The sequence below is a fragment of the Urocitellus parryii genome, chromosome 11 (assembly GCF_045843805.1).
Source record: "Urocitellus parryii isolate mUroPar1 chromosome 11, mUroPar1.hap1, whole genome shotgun sequence".
Classification (NCBI taxonomy): domain Eukaryota; kingdom Metazoa; phylum Chordata; class Mammalia; order Rodentia; family Sciuridae; genus Urocitellus; species Urocitellus parryii.
Genome location: NC_135541.1, coordinates 22586525 through 22608717, shown reverse-complemented (window position 1 = coordinate 22608717; position 22193 = coordinate 22586525). Strand labels below are relative to the sequence as shown.

At 38.3% G+C, this 22193-nt stretch overlaps 1 protein-coding gene across 2 annotated transcripts in view; it reads left to right on the top strand.

Moving 5' to 3' along the window:
- Positions 1-21668, top strand: part of Psmb2 (proteasome 20S subunit beta 2) — a 31436-nt gene extending 9768 nt beyond the window's left edge. For both annotated transcript variants that reach the window (XM_026393409.1, XM_026393411.1), the window contains exons 4-6: positions 17538-17700; positions 19172-19221; positions 21433-21668. In XM_026393409.1, the coding sequence (XP_026249194.1) occupies positions 17538-17700; positions 19172-19221; positions 21433-21540 (321 nt within the window). In that variant the 3' untranslated portion in view covers positions 21541-21668. The remainder of the gene's footprint in view (positions 1-17537; positions 17701-19171; positions 19222-21432) is intronic.
- The last annotated feature ends 525 nt before the right edge of the window (positions 21669-22193 follow it).

The window sequence follows — 22193 nt, the reverse complement described above, 5'->3', positions numbered from 1 at the left end:
TCCATGTTTAGATTTTGCTTGGATGTAAATTTTCAATGCCTTTGGATAAATTTACACCAAAAAGTGTGATTGCTAGTTCATACATTGAATGTGTTTAATTTTCTAAAAAATTGCCAAAATTTCTTTGAAAGTGTTTCTGTAGCAAATCATTTTTCTTAATTTCTTAAATGGCAGTGGAGGTAAATAGTGCATTTTTTCATTTTAAGATTATTTATCTGTGTCTTTTTATGATTGTTTTTGCCAAAGCATAGGGAATTGTTCCCTCACTTATTTTAGCCTTGTTCTCTTAGAGCTTTATCAGTTCTGTTGACATCGTGTTAAAAAGATGCAACATTAAGGATTAAATGCATTAAAAGGTTGTGTAGGATGTGCCAAGAAAGTTCATATTATTACTAAAGGTGTGTGTTGTTCCCTTCCCACAGGGAATAAGTAAATAGAGGCTTATCATATGACCTTACCCCCCCACACACACCCCCGCTTGTTTACTCATCTATGATATCAAGATAACTTCCCAGCCCCACAGGAGTGCTAGGAAGATGAATGCTTGTAAATCATAATATTTAACATTCATATGACTTTTGCCCACAGCATTTTGCTTAATAATTTAATCAACAATTCTTCTGAGACAGATAGTAGTTAATTCTCTATTGCTGATATGAAGTGAAAAGCATAAAGTGGCAAAGAGACTGGTTCAGGTCACACAGCAGGTCAGACTGAACTACATTTACATTAATGACTAATAACTAAATTATTTGACTCTTGCCTTAAGATTGCCTTTTTTGTTTCTTAGTAGTTTCTAGAACACTAGTGATGTTCATGGTTTTGGTTTTCATACACGATCATGTAAACTGAGTTATGTAGAATCCAAACAATATGCATGTTATGTTTTTTATAAAGTTACTTACTCCACATGTTTCAAGCAGTTTATTCTCCACGCCTAATAATACTGAACAACTTTTCAGTACGTAGAATCTCTCCCAGTGCTAGTTTTTTTTTTTTTTTTTATTGTAGTTGAACACAATCTATTTTATTTATTTATTTTTATGTGGTGCTGAGGATCAAACCCAGGGCCTCGAACGTGCCAGGCAAGCACCCTACCGTTGAGCCACAATCCCAGCACCCCCAGTGCTAGTTTTGACCAAGGGCTTGCAATCTAAATGATAATGAAGTTTGAAGAGAAGCTAGAGACATGATGGATTGAGAGGAAGAAAGAATTTTACATGCATTTTTTAAACATTTATTTTTTAGTTGTAGTTGGACACAATACCTTTTATTTATTTTTTATGTGGTGCTGAATATCAAACCCAGGGCCTTGCATATGCTAGGCAAGCGCTCAGTACTGCTGAGCCACAACCCCAGCCCACATACATTGTTTTGATGTGGTGAAAAGTCAGTGGTCATTTCTTGTTTATTCCTTCTTGAGAGAGGGAAATTGGTTAGATATTAGCTTTCCTGCCACCCAGAATTTCCCTTGGTATTCAGCAAGGAGTATGCTGTGGCTCCCTGTTGAAATGTTCCTCCAACTTATCAGTCAGAACTGAAATAAGAATTCCAGCTTTGGGCACAATAATAAACACTTTGTCATTAAATGCTGCAGACATTAAGTGAATTAAGCTCCTTTTAGAATTGAGATAAGAGGGACTGTATGCTTCATGCAAATGCAGTGAATCCTATTAATCTTCTCCTAGCAGACATGTTTGATGTCTTAACAAATAAATATCCCTTATAAACTGTTGTGGAGTTCTAGTAAATATTGATAACTTCTGCCTTGTGCTTCTACCATAGGTCCAATCCTTGCTCCCCTATTGTTTTATCAAAATATATTTTTAGTTTTTAAATATGAATTTATACTGTAGTCATTTTATTCTAGGAGAGAGGTGATAGTTTTGTCAGTCTTCCAAATAAGTAAAAAGTCACTAAGTTTAGTACATTTACATGGTCATATCAGTTGGTGTATGAGACTTATTTTGAGTTAGCCAGTTATCATGCATAACTATGTGTTTAAATTATTTGAGGTCTAATCACTGTGTGTGTATGTGAGAGTGATGTTTGATGGGAGGACATTTACTAGATTATGTAGTGAATCTTAAGTAAACTGGTTCTGTAAAGTGGAAGACAATTTAGCATTGTGGTTAAGAGCACAGTCTTTGGAATTAGGCTGCCAGGGTTGAATATTTGCTTACTGACTTGCTAACTATAGGTCTTTGGACAAATTCTAAGCCTGATTTCCATATTCACAAGATAGTAGTACTCCATATAATTATTTATTATACAGATTAAAATGAGGTAGTCATGTAAAGCTTTTTACATAATGTATAGCACATAAAATTGATTAATAAATGATTTTTGTTTTCATGCTGCTATTGCTGTTTCATTGTAATTGGTACAAGTTAGCTTCCTGTAGGGGATTCTTTGTTATGCTATTTTAGTTAAGTTGATCTGCTAGTAAAGTTGAGGATTAAATATTATGTGCTAGGATTTGTTCTAGATCTATACAGTCTAATATGGTAACCACTAGCCATATAGGGCTCTTTAAATTAACTATAATTTATAAGTATTTTTATTATCATACTCTGAGATGTGTGTCATACCCATTTTACTAAAAAGATACCAAGGCTGGTTTACAGTGAGGTTAAGTATTTCTCCAAGTTTATGTGTCCAAATGGGGTGTGTGTGTCTTTGTGTGTATGGACTGTAAATTGAGTTAAGATTCTAACTTCAGATATCATATACTTTCATTCTGGTTTCTTTTTTGTTGTTGTTGTTGTTTCTTTCTTTTTTTTTGCCATTTTTATTAGTTGTTGATGAATTTTTTTATTTATTTATATGTGGTGCTGAGAATCAAACCTAGGGCGTCACATATGCTAGGTAAGCGCTCTACCACTGAGCCACAACCCCAGCCCTCTCTGTTTTTCTTTTTTTTAATTATTAATGTCTGAGTATGTTTGTGCATTTAGGAAATCCTGAAGCTTCCATTTCTATTAAATGTCAAGATCCTCATATAGAATTATGTAAATAAGGTATGAATGTGTTTCCATTGTAGGTATTCAATAAGTATTTACTGAATAAATGTCATCCAGTTAGGTCTACATATATTGCTGAGATACTATCATGCATTTCCACAAGTATTTTTAATGAATACAGGTGGGGAAAAGTTCAAAAACATTCAGTATAGTTTTTAATTTAAATGCATGTGTCCATTTGAGTTGATCTATTCCTGGTTAGACTTTTTGGCTATAGGTTTGTGGGGCTTCCTTAAGCATAGGATTTGGAATTAGACATATCAAAAATCTAACCCCTTCTTTGTACTTACTAGTTTTTATAATCTTGAATAAATTACTTTTGTTTGCTGAGCTTCACTTTCCTCATTTATTAAGAAGTGAGTGATCGATTGTGTCAAAAACTTTTTTAAAGTACCCAGTTACAAGAATTGAAAACCAGTGAGTGGTTCAATAAAATATATTTTGTATGAATGAATGATACCATCTTAGAAAAGAGTATTTATTAAATGACCCCATCATTAAATAACTGTTTGTATTTTTGACAAGATTATTTTGAAAATTATGACGACTTTTAGATATAGTTTGGAATTTGAGCAAGGCTTGCTTTCTTAAATTCTCCTTGCTTAACTTCTCCTTATGTTTGGTTAATCAGCTAGGAAGGATGATAAGTAATGGGGCTATTTCTTTCTTACAATGAATTATGTGGCATATTTGGTATACAGTTCTAGTAAATATTGATTATTCTGCCTTGTGCTTCTACCATAGGTCCAGTCCTCACTCCCTTACTGAGATGCCCTAAAATTATCTATTAGCATTCACCATCTCTATTTTACAGATGTGGAGACTGAGTACGAACCAGTCAAATCTATTGTCCACGGGGAATGTGGAGTTTTGTGGCAAATTTTAAGTAGATCCATGGTGTGTAATCTTCAGGGCTTTACTACTGCTACTCATTGGCCAAATTGTTCTTGTAGAACTTTTTCTGAAGTGCTTCCTGAGCCTTTTGATACCTTATGTTTTTCATAGGGCTGCACTTGTAAATGCTTAGCAAAGAAACAATAGAAATAATGAATTGGAAAGATATCTCGCCTGGTTAAGTGGTTTTAAGACCTTATTCCACACCAAGAAAGACCAAACTTTAGCTTTGTTTCATATAGATCAACTCTGCTTTGATCTCTTTTACATATAGAAATTGCATATAAAAACTAATAATATAATGGAAAGAGCCCTGCTCCGAGAGGTTTAGCACTAGCCCTGATGTGAGTGAGTTGAAAACCTTTGGAGAAAGAGAACAATTGAATGGATGATATTTATGGTTTCTTTTAGTCCCCAAATAGCATGATTTAAAAGTGTGATGTCAGAGGAGGCTATAGCTCAGTGGTAGAGCATTTGCTTAGTGTGCTTAAGGCCCTAGGTTCAATCCCTGGCATTAAGAAAATAAATAAAGACCCAAAGTCAAGACCATAGTTTACTTTTTCAGTGAAAGAGAGAGGAATTTTAGAAAGAACTTCAGGCATTCATCATTTCTAGAAGTAACCATGACTTGTCCTAGCGGTCTGCTCTGAATTTGAGTATTTTTGGTCCGGTTAATAGTAGGCATGGTAAAAACGTGGATGTGTAACCGATGTGATTCTGCAATCTGTATATGGAGTAAAAGTGGGAGTTCATAATCCACTTGAATCAAATGTATGAAATATGATATGTCAAGAGCTTTGTAATGTTTTGAACAACTAATAATAATTAAAAAAAAAAATAGTAGACATGTATAGTGGGCTCCTATCCTAGAAGAATCCTGTTGCTTTTGCAATGGAGTTACTCTCTTCATGCCTTAAGTGGCTGACACAAAGACATCATCTGTTTATTGATATCAGTCAGGTCATGTGACCTTGTGAACAGATGGCTCAGGTGGAATCTTGACATTGCAGGTCTTATACCCTAAACACTACCAACCATTTGTTACATGTGATTAAAATATCACTAACAAGGGTAATTTCACATGCTTTTTGGCAAATGTGGTTAGCAGGATGTGACATGACGCAGCACTGCCTTCTTCCTCCATGTGCCATCTCCCTTGAGGCCTCATCTCTCTTACTTGCCCCCATTTTCCCATGCCCAGGCTTGCCTTCTAGCTCACCTGCTCCAGATGGGCGGCACAGTGGGAGGACACTGGCAAAGGCAGATGTGTTTATTTTCCGGAGACAAAATGTTGTGCTGCCGCAGATGGCAGTGCCTTGGAGCAAATGGCAGCCTTTGACACTGCTGCCACATAGCCTGGGCATCTTGACAGACAGTGCTAGCTTACTTATAGTAATAGGGAAGTTGGGGGGGGGGGATCGAGATCATGAATTGCCTGGACATTTTGGTGCCAGCAGAGCCCTTTTAGACCCGGAGAGCAGTTTTTTCCCTCTGATCTCAATCAACTTTTCAGCTAAGTATAGGTTTTATCTATGGACCCAGAGTTATGTCTGTTTATAACTTTTGCCTCCTAGCCTCAGTAGAACACAAAGTAAAAGCTGGAAACACATAATTACATTCAGATGAATATTCAATGGTATTGCAAAAACATGTGTATCCCAGGTCACATTTCACAGAGGTCTCTTAGGGGTGGCTCATGTCTGTCCCATTGGAGATACTGTTGTTCTATTTTTAGTGGTCATTTTGATTATCCAGAGGCCCAGGGACAGATGTGCCTTGAAGTTGAGGCTCCTTAATTAATAAGATGACACTTTTGTACTTACAGTATTTTTCTACCAAGAGAAATAAAAATTCTGACAGCTGCCCTTTTAAGTAGTTTGCTTATGCAGTCATTAAGGTTTGAGTAAGTCTATTAGGAAGACAAAGAATGGCTGTTGAGTCATTATACTTACCAGTCTCCTAAGAATGTCATGAGAAGATTCTTCTTTGAAGCTACTGGCTTTATTAGGAAACCCTTTTCCCCCCCTTAAAAAAAAAAAAGTGCTGTTTTTCCCAGCCCTAGTGCTGATAGAGTTAGGAATCTGCAGGTGTAAAGTCCTCCCCCTCCCCTTCCCCATCTCTCCAGGGGGTTGTATGTGAGAAGGTGTTGCTTTCTCACTCAGAGAGCATATATGTGCTACCCTGTTGGATGCCTGCTGTGAGCAGAGAGAACCCCTATTTGGGTTGAATGGAATAAGTCTATTGGTTGACTGGAATTGTGCAATCTTATAATACCAACTTTTCACTTAAAACATCTTTCCTATCCCCAATTGGGGGGTGGGGGACCATATAGGTAATTGATGTAGATTTATATTGTACTGAAATTTGTGTCTTAAACATTATGTAGTTTTCTATTAAGATTTGGTTTAAGCCTAGAGCAGCAGAGTATTATGTCTGCGTAGTAAGAACATTTATTTGTATAGAGTTTTACCATTAGAAATAAAGATTTAGGTTGGATGTGGTGGCACATGCCTATAATCCTAGCTACTTAGGAGGCAGAGGCAGGTGGATCATAAGTTTGAGGCCAGCCTTGGCAACTAGTGAAATCCTGTCTCAAATAATAAAAAGGGCTGAGAAAATGGCATGGTTGCAAACACCTATAATCCCAGCGGCTCGAGAGGCTGAGGCAGGAGATTGTGAGTTCAAAGCCAGCCTCAGTAAAAGCGACTTGCTAAAGCAACATAGGGCTGGGGATGTGGCTCAATGGTTGAGTGTCCCCAAGTTCAATCCTGGTATTAAAAAAAAAGGTCTGGGGAGATAGCTTAGTGGTAGAGTACCCTTGGGTTCAATCCCCAGTACTGCAAACAAACTAAACTAAAACATTTTGTAGCCCACCTTCTAAGATTACATTAAATCAGTACCTTGGTCTGGGTAGGCATAGGTGTAAGCATGTCCTCACACACGCTCACAGATTAGAACACACATGTACCTTAGTATCTTTATGCCTCTTTTCAACCTGCTCTGGCCTAGGATCAAGCAGAGATGAATTTAGGAACTGATTACCATGAGGTTTTCTTTATACTCTCCCCCAAAAATAACATCTAAAATAAAGGGCAGTGAAGAACTTCTGTTTATTGACCTAGGAAGTAGTTACATGTGTGTTTATTATATTCATTAAGCAATACATGTATATTTTATGTACTTTTATATGTGTTATTAAAAGGCTTAAGTAAATAAAACAAAGGCTAATAGGGTAAGAAAACAATGTTTAAGTTAAAAATGAAAAAAAGTATAGATTTACTCTTACATTTGAGTGTGGACAAGAAAGCAAATAGAATTAGCCAGATTGGAAAGAAAAAAGAAAGGGAAAGGAAATAATAATCTCTGAATATTTGTAAACTGAAGTATTTTAACCATTCCTTGCTTCCCTTTCTGATGCCTCTGAATAGTTGTGACTTCTTATAGCCAAGATATTCTTTAACTGCTAATAGTTATTCGCTCAGAGTAAACCTCCAGCCTGCATTGTCTTTGAGGCTGAGGAAAGAGGTGCAAAGCTCAGAGTGTGCCTTCTGATGGGGAAATGGAGAAGAAAACAGTTGGTTGCACTTAGAGTGACAAGTGCTAGGATACCCATATATGCAGGGTGCTGTGGGGACACAGAGCTTAATCTAAGAGAAATATGAAACAAAGGGGAAAGCTAGAAACATAGACCCATGGTGAGTGAGAATGTGTTAGGTTAGGCATAGTGTTTGTTAACAATGTTCAGGGCAGGGGCAAATAGTTCTCTGAGCTTCCTACTCCTCATTTAACTAAAGGGGCATTGTTTATAAACTCTACTGTTTAAAACTCCACTTTTTAAAAAACAAATAAAATTATGGAATATACTGTGTATGTAAAATCCCATATTTGAGTTTGTTAGATAGAGTTTTGGGGAACTTGTTAAGAAATTGAAACTAGAGAGGTAGTCCACATTATGAAGACTGAAAAAGCTTTATCCTGAAAGCAGTAGGCCTCTTTAGAAGATTGTTGGCTAAGAAAAAATTAGTGTAAGCAGATGAGATTTGGTTATATCATTGGATAACACTGTAAGGAAGAGCTCCTAAGTGATCTTTTCCCCAAGAATCCCTTGATACTTTTTATAGATGTTATAGACATCTGAAAACATGTGCAATTATATGTCATCCTGATGTTCAGCATTCATAAACATTCACAGGTATGCTTAGTGTAGAAAACTTAATATACGTCTTGTGGTATGTAGTTCTATAGCAAAGCATGGCTTCTGCATTTGAGTTTTAAAAGAACTAAGTTAAAGATATTTGGATTCGTAAATTTTCCCTGGGAACTGCCAGCTCATGGAGGGGGAGGTCGGGGTGAGGGGTGGATTTCAAGTGGCCTTGTTGCAAACATGGTGTTGGTTTTGCCATTGCACAATCAGCAATTTTATTTTGATGTTATTTGGGGGTGAAAGCGGTATTTTTGATTAGCAAGTAAAATTAATGTAGAAAACAAATACTGTGTTAACTAGTTGGTATAATAAGGCATCTGTGCCATGTTGCATTTCAACTCATTAAATTTCTAAACTTCTAATTACAATAAGCTTTCAACTTTGATTTTGTTTCAAACTTGTGGTTAGTGATGGCTTTAGAAAACTAAGGTTTTTAGAAAATTTGGAATTATTGAGGGGGAACTTTAAAATGAGGTTTGTTAAAGATTGAAATATATACAATATTATTTTTTTTCTTCTAAAGTTCTTTGTGCTGTCATGGCACAAATTAAATCTAAAGATTTATTGAACACCTACTGCTTACCAGGCTGTCTTCCAGAAACTTTAATATAATTAAGGACTTTAATTCTTCACAACTCTTGTCAGATAAGCAGTGTTATCCCCCACATTACAGATGGGGGCACTGGAGGCTCCAAGTATCTAAGGTATACCAAATACACTTTCAGAGAATGATTTAAAATAGAAAAGAAACAGGAGTGGCACATTCCGGTAATCCTAGCTACTCGGGATTACAAATTCAAGGCCAGCCTGGGCAATTTATTGAGACCCAGTCTTAAGAATAAAAAATAAAGGGCTAGAGCCCGGTGTGTGATAGCACACGTGTGTAATTCCAGCAGCTCAGGAGGCTGAGGTAGGAGGATCACGAGTCCAAGCCAGCCTCGGCAAAAGCAAGGTGCTAAGCAACTCGGTGAGACCCTGTCTCATATATATATAAGATATAAAACAGGGCTGGGGATGTGGCTCAGCAGTCTAGTGCCCCAAGTTCAATTCTCCAGTACCAAAAAAATATTAATAGTAACAAAGGGCTGGGATTGTAGCTCAGTGGTAGAACACCCCCTGAGTTTAATCCCCAATACTATAGAAAGAAAAGAAACAGGAAAAACTTGGTTGGACTATCTCGTTTTCAGAGCAATGTTTCTTTTATTTCATTTTGGGCTTCTGGAAGTCTAAGGTTTGTTTTGTTTAAAGCATTCTTGCTTCCTTATTTCTCAGTCTAGTATGAGAATTTATAAACATGAGTTGGTTTGTTGTTTTAGTGATACAAAAGATAAAAGTGTGTCTGAAATAAGGAGAGAACAAGGAAAGTCAGGCAATCAATTTGACTTCTCTGTGAAGCTCAGTATAATATTCTGATTCTGATCAGTTTAAATTTATACTTTTTTTTTTCCAGTCATAAGATTAAGAGGAAACAGCTTTCAAGTTCCAAATCTCTACCTTTTCTTTGCTCCAGTGGTACCTGTAGAAACAGGACACGGACCTACCTCAAGTTCTTTCTTGTATCTGCTCCTTTGCCAGTGTTCTTCTCTATACCTATGTCCTCACATGGCTTTTAATTGCTAGTTCAGCATTTATCAGGGAAACTTTTCTCTGAACTTACCCCACCACACCACTTTCTCTCTCTCTCTCTCTCTCTCTCTCTCTCTCTCTCTCTCTCTCTATATATATATATATATATATATATATATATATATATATATAATCCTCAAATTCTTTGTGCTGTCATGGCAACCTAGAGGAATACATCTCTCATTTTATCCTGTTGGAATTATTTCCTTTGCTGTCTTACAAATATGAGTGTGAGAGCATATATATGTTCATGACAATAAAACCGCTTAACTGACTCTCTTTATTTGTTCTCATTGACTTTGGCAGTACACTGTTTTCTCTTTTCAGCTGCTTCTGAATGGCTCTATTTAAGCTATTGAGTCTAAGCTGAGCTTTTAGCATTTGCATGACCACTTTTCCCCTTGAGAGTCTTCTTCTCTTTCTTCCTTACCTTTTCTGTTCCACTAATTATTCAGTCCTATTAGTTAGTTCACTTTCTAAATGTATATTTAGAAATATATAAGAAAGATATATATGTGTGTGTGTGTGTGTGTGTGTGTGTGTGTGTGTGTGTGTATGTGTGTGTATGCCATATCTCCCCCTCATTCCTTTCTGCTTCTGCCTTTGGTCTTCATCTTCCATCTATACTATTAAAGTATCCTCTGTTCTCCCTTTCTGTTTTTCTCATCCCAGTCAATCTTCCATGCAGTTACAGTCCTAAAGTGGAATCCTTTGTATTACTTTTCTATCTAAAAATCCTCTATTTTAGGAGAAGAGGAGTTGGGTGCTGTGATACATGCCTGTAATCCCAGCTGTTGGGAGACTGAGACAGGAAGACTGAAAGTTTGAAGCCAGCCTGGGCAACTTAGTGAGACTCTCACAAAAATAAAAAGGGTTGGGGATACAGCTCTGTGATAGAGCACCCCTCAGTTCAATCTTCAGTATAGAGAGGGGGGGGGGAAAAGGAGTGGAAGACAAACACTGAAACCAATGGAGTATCTGTTCGAGACATCAGGACTCATCAGGGTTTCTTGGCACCAGTTAACCTATGTCCTGACATGAAAAAAAGCAGGGGGATGGGAGTGATAACTTTTGTTTTGGCAGGGGGATGGGAGTGATAAATTTCCACTGACTCTGTAGTTTACATATTGAAGTTCATTATCTTTAGTTCATTAGGTAAATAACTCTGCTTCCTGCAGAATTCACCTAATCCTCCAAGTATATATGTCCCATATTCACCAGTACACAACAATCCACGCTCTTCCTTTTCTTTACTTTTATACATGCTATTTCCTTTGTCTGGTACCCACATCTACCTTGGGAGCTTCTTCCAGATTTAGGCTTCCATTTTTATCACCTGGCATAATAAATACTATGTTTCTCATAAAAGTAAATGCTAAATAGACAATTATGGAGTTTATTTACATTCCAAATGCAGAAGTGAAATTGGTTGGAGCTTTTGCCCATCTTGTAATTATTCTGTCTTTACAGTCCCAGAAAACTCTTATACGGTTTGATTGAAACCTTTTATAAACTGTACTTTTTATTACATAATGCTAAAAGAGCTTGAATCTACACATGGGTTTCCTTTAAAAAAAATAATGTATAAACTGAGTGTGGTAGCACAGGCCTGTAAACCTAAGTATTTAGGGGACTGAGGGCAGAGGATTGCAAGTTTGAGGCCAACCTGGGCAACTTGGTAAGACCCCATCTCAAAATATAAGTAAAAAGGACTGGGGATGTAGCTCAATGGTAAAACACCCCTGGGTTCAATCCTCAGTACAAAAAAAAAAAAAATACTCCAGTGGATTAAAGTCAGGCTATGAATGATTCTTCCCATCGTCTTTCCCAACCAAATAACCATAATCTTTTAGAGCTAGAAAGATATTTAGGTCATGATAATTGGAAGTTGCTGAATTTTTAAAAGTGTTTGAAATAGTGAATTTTGTTTCAGGTATAAAACCTTTTTTTTTAGTTACAATGGGAAATTTGGAATTTTAAAGTTATACCACCAAACCTAACAAAGGTAGTAAATTCTGTTGGTTATTAAAAACAAATTCCTGGCCAGGCATGGTGGTGCATGTCTGTAATCCCAGTGGCTTGGGAGGCTGAGGCATGAGGATCATGAGTTCAAAGTTAGCCTCATCAATTTAGCAAGGTCTTGTCTCATATTACAATAATGGGCTGGGGGACTATAGTTATAGCTCAGTGATATAGTGCCTCCTAGCACATGTGAGGCACTGGGTTCCATCCGCAGCACCATATAAAAATAAATAAATAAATGAATAAATAAATAAAATTGTGTTCATCTACAACTAAAAAAAAAATTAAAAGTGGGTTGGTGGGGCTGGGATTGTTGTTCAATGATAGAGCACTTGCCTAGGGCATTTGAGTCACTGGGTTCAATCCCCAACACCGCATAAAAAAACTAAATAAGCAAAATAAAGGTATTGGGTCCATCTACAAATAAAAATATTTAAAAGGCGAGGGTGGGGCGGTGGCGGTGGCTGGGGATAAAGCAGTTAAGATGTTGATTATCTATTATGACAGGTATCTATTGACTAGTAACTTACATGTAGCATAGTTTTAGTAATCATAATTGTGATTTAAGCCTGCCTTTTTAAAATTTTAAATATTATTGATTGTATACAGTGTGACAAGTGAAATAGAGAACAATGGACTGGTATGTAAAATAGTACATTCTGAAATATTTGAGTGTGCAACTGACATTTACATATTGAATCATATTTTTATACTAATTTCCATTTTGTGTAGGCAGCATGGTTTCCTGGAAAAGACTTGCAGTTGGGAATTCTGGTCTTTAAGAATGCTAATTACCTGTGTGATTTAGGGCAAGTCACTGTCTCCTCTTCGAACATTAGTCCTCACATGTGTAAAAGGGACACTATGGTTGAACTCATACTAACTCTTACTAACTCTGTAAGCTGTATTTTCATGAAATACTTTCAATGCCAAAGATGGAATATTAAGCAGCTTTGACAATCAGGGGACTAAAGAAATAGTAGGCATAGGGCTGGAGGTATAGCTCAGTGGTGGTGTTTGCTTACTCTATAAGAGGTCCAAGTTCAATCCCTAGCACTGAAGAAATATAAAAGAAATAGTGTACACACTGTTCTTTTCAAAGTTCCTTTTCTTCTTAGGGTATTTAGGAGTCTATTTATTAAAAAATACTCAGCTCCAGACAAACTCGTTTGTCCCATTGGTGGTCTGTATCTCCTTCCATGTTATTGACCCACCAGAAATGTATGCTTCCCATACTGCTGCACCACTAAGGTGCAGCACACCACAAAAGAAACTGCACCCCTCTTCAAGGCACCTCACTCATAGCTGTGTCGTCCTATTCAATTAGAGGTGGCAAAGGCTGGCCTGGCTCCAAAGGAAGACTGTCAATTCCTCTCCTTTTCTGTGTCCACGCTCTGCAGGATGCTTCCTCACGCCCACCTCTCTCCCCCTTGCTGTGACTTTGGCTTCCGCCAGATGTCACACCGCTGCTTGTCACCGCCCAGCCTCTAGTCGCTGATTTTGTTGTTTCAGTGTATTTGTCACAACTGTTCTCTTTAGCTGTAAAATTTATGGAATTTCACGCTCTTCTTAATCACCGTGGTGTTTCTTTTTCTTGATAGAGGGACTGTACAAGGAGTTGTATGCACAAGAGTGAGGGAGGGAAATGCTCCATCTAACTTAAGGAAAGTTTTTGTGTGTGACATGTGGACTCCCACCCCCCAAATATATGAGTCCAAAGTGGAACTGTGCTTATTTCTGTAGGACTGAGAGGCCTAGAGATACTTTAATGGTTGTAATTTATATTTTTATTATCATTTTTAATTTGTACATATTATTGGGTATATTGCAATAATTCAACACATATGTATACAGTGAATGTTTATCAAATCAGGGTAATAAGTGTTTCCATGTCTTTAACCATTAATTATTTTGAGTTGGGAATTTTATATTCTTCTTTTTTTTTTTTCTTTTGAAGAAAGAGTTGAGAGAGGAGAGAGAATTTTTTAATATTTATTTATTTTTTAGTTTTCGGCAGACACAATATCTTTGTTTGTATGTGGTGCTGAGGATCGAACCCGGGCTGCACGCATGCCAGGCGAGCGCACTACCACTTGAGCCACATCCCCAGCCCTTATATTCTTCTTGACATTTTGAATATTATTATACATTGTTTGCCCTGTAGTTACCCACTTTGCTAAAAGAAGAACCAGGAATACTTTCTCTATGCTGTTAGATACTTAAGTTCTTTTCAGTTCCATGTACTTCAGGAAGAAGTACATAGAAGATGTGCTTATTAGCTAATACCCTTGACTTAAATTTTATTCCATTTACAACTATAGAAAGCTGGACAATTTATTCTTTCTCTGTGTAGCATCTTGGGTTTAAAGAGAGGTAGAAAGAGAAAGATCCAGAGCTAAGCTAAAAGCAACAGATATGTGAATTTGTAGAAATACTAGCATTTGGGGCTGGGGTTGTGGCTCAGTAGTGGAGCACTCACCTAGCATGTGCGAGGCAGTTGGTTTGATCTTCAGTACCACATAAAAATAAGTAAATAAAATAGAGGCTTTGTGTCCAACTACAACTAAAAAAAAAAAAGAAATGCTAGCAGTTGACTTGAACTTGGGTCAGTTCTCAGATACAGACCTTTCACTTTCTTACATTGGTTTAGTGGTTTTGTGTGTGTGTGTATGTTGTATTAGGCATTAGCCACATATGTAATGCTTTCTGGCATGGTTATTATCCATTCAACAAATACTTATTGAGCATGTATTATATACTTAAATATCATTGAACAAGCCAGAAATAGTCTTGCCTTCTTAAGGTTTATAATTGGCATAAATATTTGAGTAGGTGGATTGTTGTATTTATATTTTGTTTTTTTCTTGAGCACACTACAAGCAGTCACATATGTGTATGCTGTAAGCTAGCACAAAATTGAACTCCTTAGAATTTACCTTGTTCTAGGAAAACACTAATAAATCCAGAAGAAGAAATATAACAGTTATGAAATGTATAACTATGGCTTTGTCACTTTGAATGCTGTGATTCTTAGAGTGAGAGAATGATAGTATGTAAAATTTTATTTGAAGTTTTAAAAAACTAGTGTGAGCCAGAGATCTTTGATAGAGCATTGTCAGAGAATTTCAGAAACTGCAAGTTGTTACACAGATGTATTGATTTAATTAGTCTGGATAACACCATTTATTTATGCTTAAGCATCTCACACATGCAAAAGTTGGTAATTCGGAGTCGCACAGTATTTGTGAGTTATCTTTTATACCAAAGTTGTAGCTTCTGAATACCAACTTTGGTGAGTGCGTGTATCAGATGCTTAAGCATAAATAAATGATATTATATAGACCAATGAAGCAACATAGTTTGCTTATGGAATTCTTTTTGTCATAGGGTTTTTTGTTGGTTTGTTGGTGGTTGGTTTGGTACCAGGGATTAAACCCAGGGACACTTACCACTCAGCCACATCCCCAGTCCTGTATATTTTATGTGTGTGTGTTGTGTGTGTGTGTGTGTGTGTACTTTTTTAGTTGTAGGTGGACATGGTAGCTTTGTTTTATTTGTTTTTATGTGGTGTTGAGAATCAAACCCAGTGTCTCACACATGCTAGGCTAGTGCTCTACCACTGAGCCATAACCCCAGCCCGCCTTTTTTATATTTTTATTTAGAGAAAGTGTTTTGCTGAGTTGCTTAGGGCCTCATCTAGTTGCTGAGGCTGGCTTTGAACTCATAATCCTCATACCTCAGCCTCTGGAGCCACTGGAATTTTAAGTGTGTGCCACTGCACCCAGCTGCCATAGGTTTTTATGTAAAATCTTCTGGCAGTGGCTTTTAAGTAACATTAATTGTTCTAAACACTATTTAATATTAGAAGATAGGAAAGGGCCTCATTAGAAACAGAAACATCTGGGTTCTGCTGGTTAAGGACTCTTTGGGAATCTGAGCAGATCCCTAATATACCATTGCAATTGAGTAAGATTGTTTTGGTTAATCATGCAGTGGGTGTTCTGACCAGAGTGGAGAAGGGTAGAGTTATCCTCCTAGAAGAAAAGATTAACTTATTTTGTGATGAGTAATAAACTGTATTATTAATTTTCTTGGGGAAGAGAAATCAGAATCATTTGCTGTTCTCACTCTCTCTCTCCCCCTTCCCACTCCTTGCCCCCTACCTTTCTCTTCCATTCTAGTTTTAACTGTAAGAACAGCAGTGTATTGAGATTTTGAAATGCTATCTTCACACTTTTAAAAAATTGCTATCAGGTATGCTTGCACGTGTCTGTAATCCCAGCGTCATGGGAGGCTGAGGCAGGAGGATTGCAAGATCAAAGCCAGCCTCAGCAAAAGTGAGGCGCTAAGCAACTCAGTGAGATCCTGTCTCTAAATAAAATACAAAATAGAGCTGGGGATGTGGCTGCGTGGTTTAGTGCCCCTGAGTTCAATCCCAGTCACCAAAAAATAAAAATAAAATTGCTATTAGTTAAATATATTTTTATTTTTAGCTAATTTAAACGGTTGTTTACAGTGGCAAGTTATCAAAAAAGGTGGCTAGGATGTAACTAATACAGTGGGAATTTAGGTTAGTATGTTGATTCTTCTAGAGTTTGAGATGTTTCACCTGTATTGTTTTTTCTCAAAATACTCCCTAGAAGATGGAAAGGGGAGGATTAATTAGCTCACTTTTACACATAAGAAAACAGAAGCTCATAGGGGCTAAGCATCTTGCCTAAGGTGAGACTTACTGAGAAGGTAGTCCCGGGCTGACAGAATTCCAGAGCTTGGCAGAATGCAGCACATTACTCATTGGGAAGTGTGATAGGCAGGTAATAATTCCTCAGAAGTCTTGACCACGACTGGTCAGTTCTTTTTCCTCTGAGACCGTTCACCATCTTATCCTCAAAGCAAAAAGTTGTTTGTAGGTTAAGGCTCCTCTGTAATCTTCAAGAGATTTTTAGGAACTCATCCTAGATAATACCGCTGGTTTGGGAGAAAGATTCTAAGTAAACAATAATACTTTCATGTGTTCTTCTAATATGAGTTTCTTCAGGCTACCAAGTGCCCATGTTAATCAGTGTTGACCGAATACGAATTGTCACTTTTAGAATCATTAGCTATAATTACTTCATGATCCACAATAGAGTATATGCACAGTTGATAGAATACATACATTAAGTATAGGGATGGTCACAAACTAAAAATATTTTTTAAAAAAAGTCTGGTGATTTGATTTAAATATTTGAGATGTACTCCCTACCTCAAGAATTGTAGGGCACAGTGTATCACTTCAGTTTTTGGTCCCAGATGCCCAGACTGAGCTTAGATTTTATTTTGAGAAGCAATTTCATGTTGCCAGGCGGGCCTTGAACTCCTGGGCTCATGAGCTTGTTTGTTTTGGATGATGTGATTGGAGCTACTTTCTTTAGTCTGTGGCCTGACACTTAGAATTGTGTTTGTTGGTTTCAGCAGTTAGGAGTGACACAAGGCCACCCATGCTTTGCTTTTGAAGTGCTTTTGTGTCAGGTTCTTATCCATAGGCTTTAAGAACAAAGCAGCCTTTTCATATTTCTCCAAATGTTCAGAGAAACCAAGTTGACCTCCCCTTCACCTCTGACCACACTTTAATCTTCTAGATTTCTCTGCATTTTTACTTTCATTGTGATTTACTTAGTTGCTGCTAAATTTCTTATTCATCAAGAGTCACAGTATTCCCATTTGCCATGGGAAGGGATGTTGCTGTTCTGTTTTAATCATCACCTTGCCATTTCTTTCCTTTGCAGACCCCATATCATGTGAACCTCCTCCTGGCTGGCTATGATGAACATGAGGGGCCAGCACTCTACTACATGGACTACCTTGCTGCCTTGGCAAAGGCCCCCTTTGCAGCCCATGGTTATGGTGCCTTCCTGACTCTCAGTATCCTGGACCGATACTATACACCAAGTAGGTACCAGCACTGCAGGGAAGGAGCAGTAGCAGAGCCCTTCACTCACCACTTCCCAGTTTGCTCACCTTGGAGTTGGGTGGCCGGGTCCTGAATAAAAGATTGATCCCCTCTTGAAGCTGTGGGTCAGTAGGATCTTCACAAACTTATTAATAAAAGACTTTTGTCAGCCAAAATGAGATATTGCATATCTCTAGAACTGGGTTTTGGTTTGTTTTAAAGGGGGTTTGGAGTATATGTCGTGGTGAGTAAAACATTTTTATTAGGTTCTATAATTCTTAAGTTACAAGAATTAAGTTATTTCACTCATTTTGCTCTTCGTAGATGCCCATTGACATTTCAGCTATAGAGAAAGAGCGAGTAAATCAAGTAGTTTGTGCATCATTTTGAACTTGTGAAAATGAACAGGTTCCCAACATGACAACTGAGGGTTTCTTTGTTTAAACATCAAAGCTTTTTAAAGTTGAAGATGGGCCCTTCATTTGGTTCTTAGCCCCTGATTACAGCTGTCTTCTGCAAGAAAAAGCTGTTTGTTTACTTGTCAGTACACTGTCAGCTTTCCAGAACTTCAGACCCAGGGATGCTTTTCTGCTAAGTTCTATCTTCTGTCCTCAATCTCAACCTCAACTTCAGCCACTGTGGGCAATTGACACTTGGAATTCTTAGTTTTTACAGACTATAGATATAGCACAGATAATCTCTTCTCTCCTTACATTCCATTCTTCCCTCTCTGTGTCATAAAAATCTGGCATGTTCATTCCTTTTTGTGCTACCCTCTTGCTCAACCTCAGCCCTACTGGAGCTCCAGGCCACATCTTGAAAAGAATTAGCCTGGCCTCCTAGTGACTGTCTCTTGATTTGGCATATGTCAGTAATACAGCTGATTTGCCCACCAAAATAACCAACAACCACCCCTGAATTCTAACTGTGTAATATGTCAACCCAGTTTGCCATGCCCATAGACAGTTCCTTTGCATCCTGTTTTAGGAGCATCCCAGTCCCATCCTACGAATTCTCATCCCATTGTTAAACTGAGACCCCACTGAGAAAGTGGGGCTAAAACTCTGGCCCTGTCCTCTCTTTCCCTGATTTGCAGCTGGCTGGGGCAGATGGAATTGATTTAAGCCCTGGACTAAAGGAGGGTGGAGGGGGTGAGTTATGATAAAGAGAGGCAGGCTGCTGGACTTCTTCAGAGGCGGGTCCTGGCCAGGGGAGGCAGAATTCCGTCATGCTTACTCTTCTCTGTAGCAAATCAATTTGCAATGGCTTGCGGCTGCTGAAGCACTAGGTCTGGGGCACCCTCGATTGCATATGGAATGAGTTTGTTTCAGGCTAGAAGGCTAAGCATTTTTTGCCTTTTCTGTTTGTGTGGCATTTACACATAAAGAAGTATGAAACTTCATCAAAAGCCTCTGAGAGTTGGACATAATGACAGTACCTTGAGTATTTGGCCTGTCTGTTCTCTTTCAGCTATCTCACGTGAGAGGGCAGTGGAGCTTCTTAGAAAATGTCTGGAGGAGGTGAGTAGCCCCCATGGGATCCTGAAAGGAATGTTTTGTGTCTCTCCTTGCCAATATTGTACCCATTCCTTGGTTGCTTTTGTTCTGGGCCTTGCCAGAAGGTGTAATAAATACCCACTGACCAGATGTGAAGTTGCTGCCAGTTTGGTGTAAGTAACAGGCTTATTTTTTTTTCATGGGTCACCTCCTCATCAATGTCAATTTTACAATGTAATTACTTTATTTCTGGTTCATACAGACCATTCATTGGTTCTCTTTATGGTATAAGAATCATCTGGGGAACTTGTTTAAAAAGCAAGTTACTGCCAGGCTTGGTGGCACACACCTGTAATCCCAGAGGCTCAGGAGGATCGCAAGTTAGGAGGCAGCCTCAGCAAAAATCAAGGTGCTAAACAACTCAGTGAGGCCCTATCTCTAAATAAAATACAAAATGGGGCTAGGGATGTGACTTAATGGTTGAGTGCCTCTGAGTTCAATCCCTAGTACAAAAAAAAAAAAAAAAAGGCAGGTTACTGCTGGGCATAGAGTATATACCTTGTGATCCTCCTGCTTCAGCTTCTGCAACCTGGCGAGACTGAGGCAGAAAGAGCACAAGTTCTAGGCCAGATGTGGTAATTTAGCAAGACCATAAAATGGGCTGGACATGTAGTTCAGAGCATCCCTGGGTTCAATCCCCTGTACCACAAGAAGAAAGGAATGAAGTAGGTAGGTAGGTAGGTTACTATTCATGCCCCAGCCCCTGATTCTGATTCTACTGTCCAGAGACTGAGAATCTACTTTTTAATGGGCAGTCCCAGGTAATTTTGCTATAGGTGATATTTGGTGCCATTCTCTCCATACCTACGATAAAAATCATTGCCCTAGACTTAATACTTGCTCTGTTCTTGTGCCACCTGATATTGCCCTACTGTCTGTTCCCTTAACTGTGCATGAGCCCTTGTAATATGGAGAAAAACCCTTCCCTGGGCATTGAGGAGGCAGAAGAAAGAGTAGCATTTGGTTGGTGAGATAAGTACCTGTACCCTCCTCATTCTAGTACTACTCCTGAGAGTCTCAGGCTTTAGGAGTGAATGTAGGATGAGATGGCAAAAGCAGCTCCATTAGGTTTCTTCGTTCTTTTACTCTTCTTGTGGCCTAAGGGTGAATTTAGTGAGAGAGTGGCAGGATGGGAGCAGGTATGGAGGCTTAGCAGTAATGTCAGTTTGCCTGTTACACCATCCTGTCCACAGTGCCCTCTCCCTTCTTCCTCTTGGTTGTAAATCCCCTTTCCAAAGCAGACACTGAAAATTTAAACTCACGTCCTTCCCCCCCCCCCATGTACTTTTATTAACCGTCCAGCTAAGAGACCATATTAGTCCCAAATGTTGCAGGGGGCTACTGGGAAGAAGCTACTGGAATATCAAATGCTCTTGAAATTTTATTCCCTGTGTATTCTAAAAAGAATCCATTTAGAAACCCTTAGTTCCTTATTTATTATCACCTTTTCCTGATCTTGGAGCTTTAGAGGACTCTGGAAATGGAACGAGCTGTTGCTGCCTAGTCCTCAGCTGCAAAGGAAATGGAAACATGAAGGAAAGGAGAGTTAAACCTGAGGAGGTGAACATTTTCAGGATAGGCTTCTAAGGGAGCAGCTGAAAAGCCTGGAGGCTCCAAGTGAGGTGTCCAGAAAGAAAAGATTTCAAAGCTGTATTTCCCAGTAATCTCCCAGCTGGATTTGTGTGCTGATTATCTCCTTCCATGCACATACTCCACAGCCCCTTTGGAACAGCCTCAGCCTGAACTGGAGGAGACAGAAGTGGGACTTGTTCCAAGAACTGTTCTGTTGATATCCTTCTCACCACTCTGGCAATTGCACACTGAAGTTTACTCACACTTGCCTAGTCCTTCTGATGTGGGTAGATGACTGGAGCAAACTGTTGAGTCCTAGGACAGCAGGGATAAGAACATTGGATTGTCTCTTTCTTTCAGCTGACTAACCAGAGATAGATCTCCAGCTGCATCTCCCAGATCACACTTCAGTCAGCCTCCAGCTGATGTATGGGCATTCTTGTGTGCCCTAGTGCCTGCTGCCCCAGTAGAATATCTGGAGGGATATCCCTACAAAAGCAGGAATTTTTATCTGCTTATGTTCACCATGCCTAAAACAGAGCCTTCCAGGAACATAGTGTTTATAAATGTTTGTTAATTGGTTTCCTTTACATCTCTCTACAGCTCCAGAAACGCTTCATCTTGAATCTGCCAACCTTCAGTGTTCGAATCATTGACAAAAATGGCATCCATGACCTAGATAACATTTCCTTCCCTAAACGTGAACCCTAACATCGTACCCTCCTTCCCACTTGCCAGGAAACTGTTTTTGACAGGAATCTTTAATTTTTTTCTACTCTTTGGATGTGTACTCGTGAAAGATGGTTAATTCTGAATAAAATTAAATATGGGTAAATTAACTTTCCTGACTTGGCTTTTTAGTGTAGCTAACATCACTTCAGAAAAGAACTAGACAGAGGATTGTGTTTTTACCAGGACTGTCCTTTCTCATACCCCTTTCCCTATGTTAATGCTTAACTGCCTTTAGCAGCTGACAGCCCTACATTCTGCTTCACTGCCCAGCTTCTTTTCTAACTAGCTCTTTCATTTATATTTGCTTGCTAATATCATTTATATTTGCTTGCTAATATCCCATTCCCTGTAGAGCAGTGGTTCTTTTTGCCAGTAAGCTTACACTATTTAAATTAATTTAGAGGGGTATTACATACATTCAGCAAATTGTGCAAATAATACAAAAACACATAGTAAGAAATGTCTCCTCTCGTTCCTTACAATCTGATCCCCTGCTTATCTTCCCAGAGAAAACTTCAGTTACAATTGTTTGTTTTTTTAAGAGCAATTCTAAGTACCAAAAAAAAAAAGAGCTTCTATTCCTGTGTAAAGTATGCATACACACATACATATAGACCACATCCCCTTTAAAA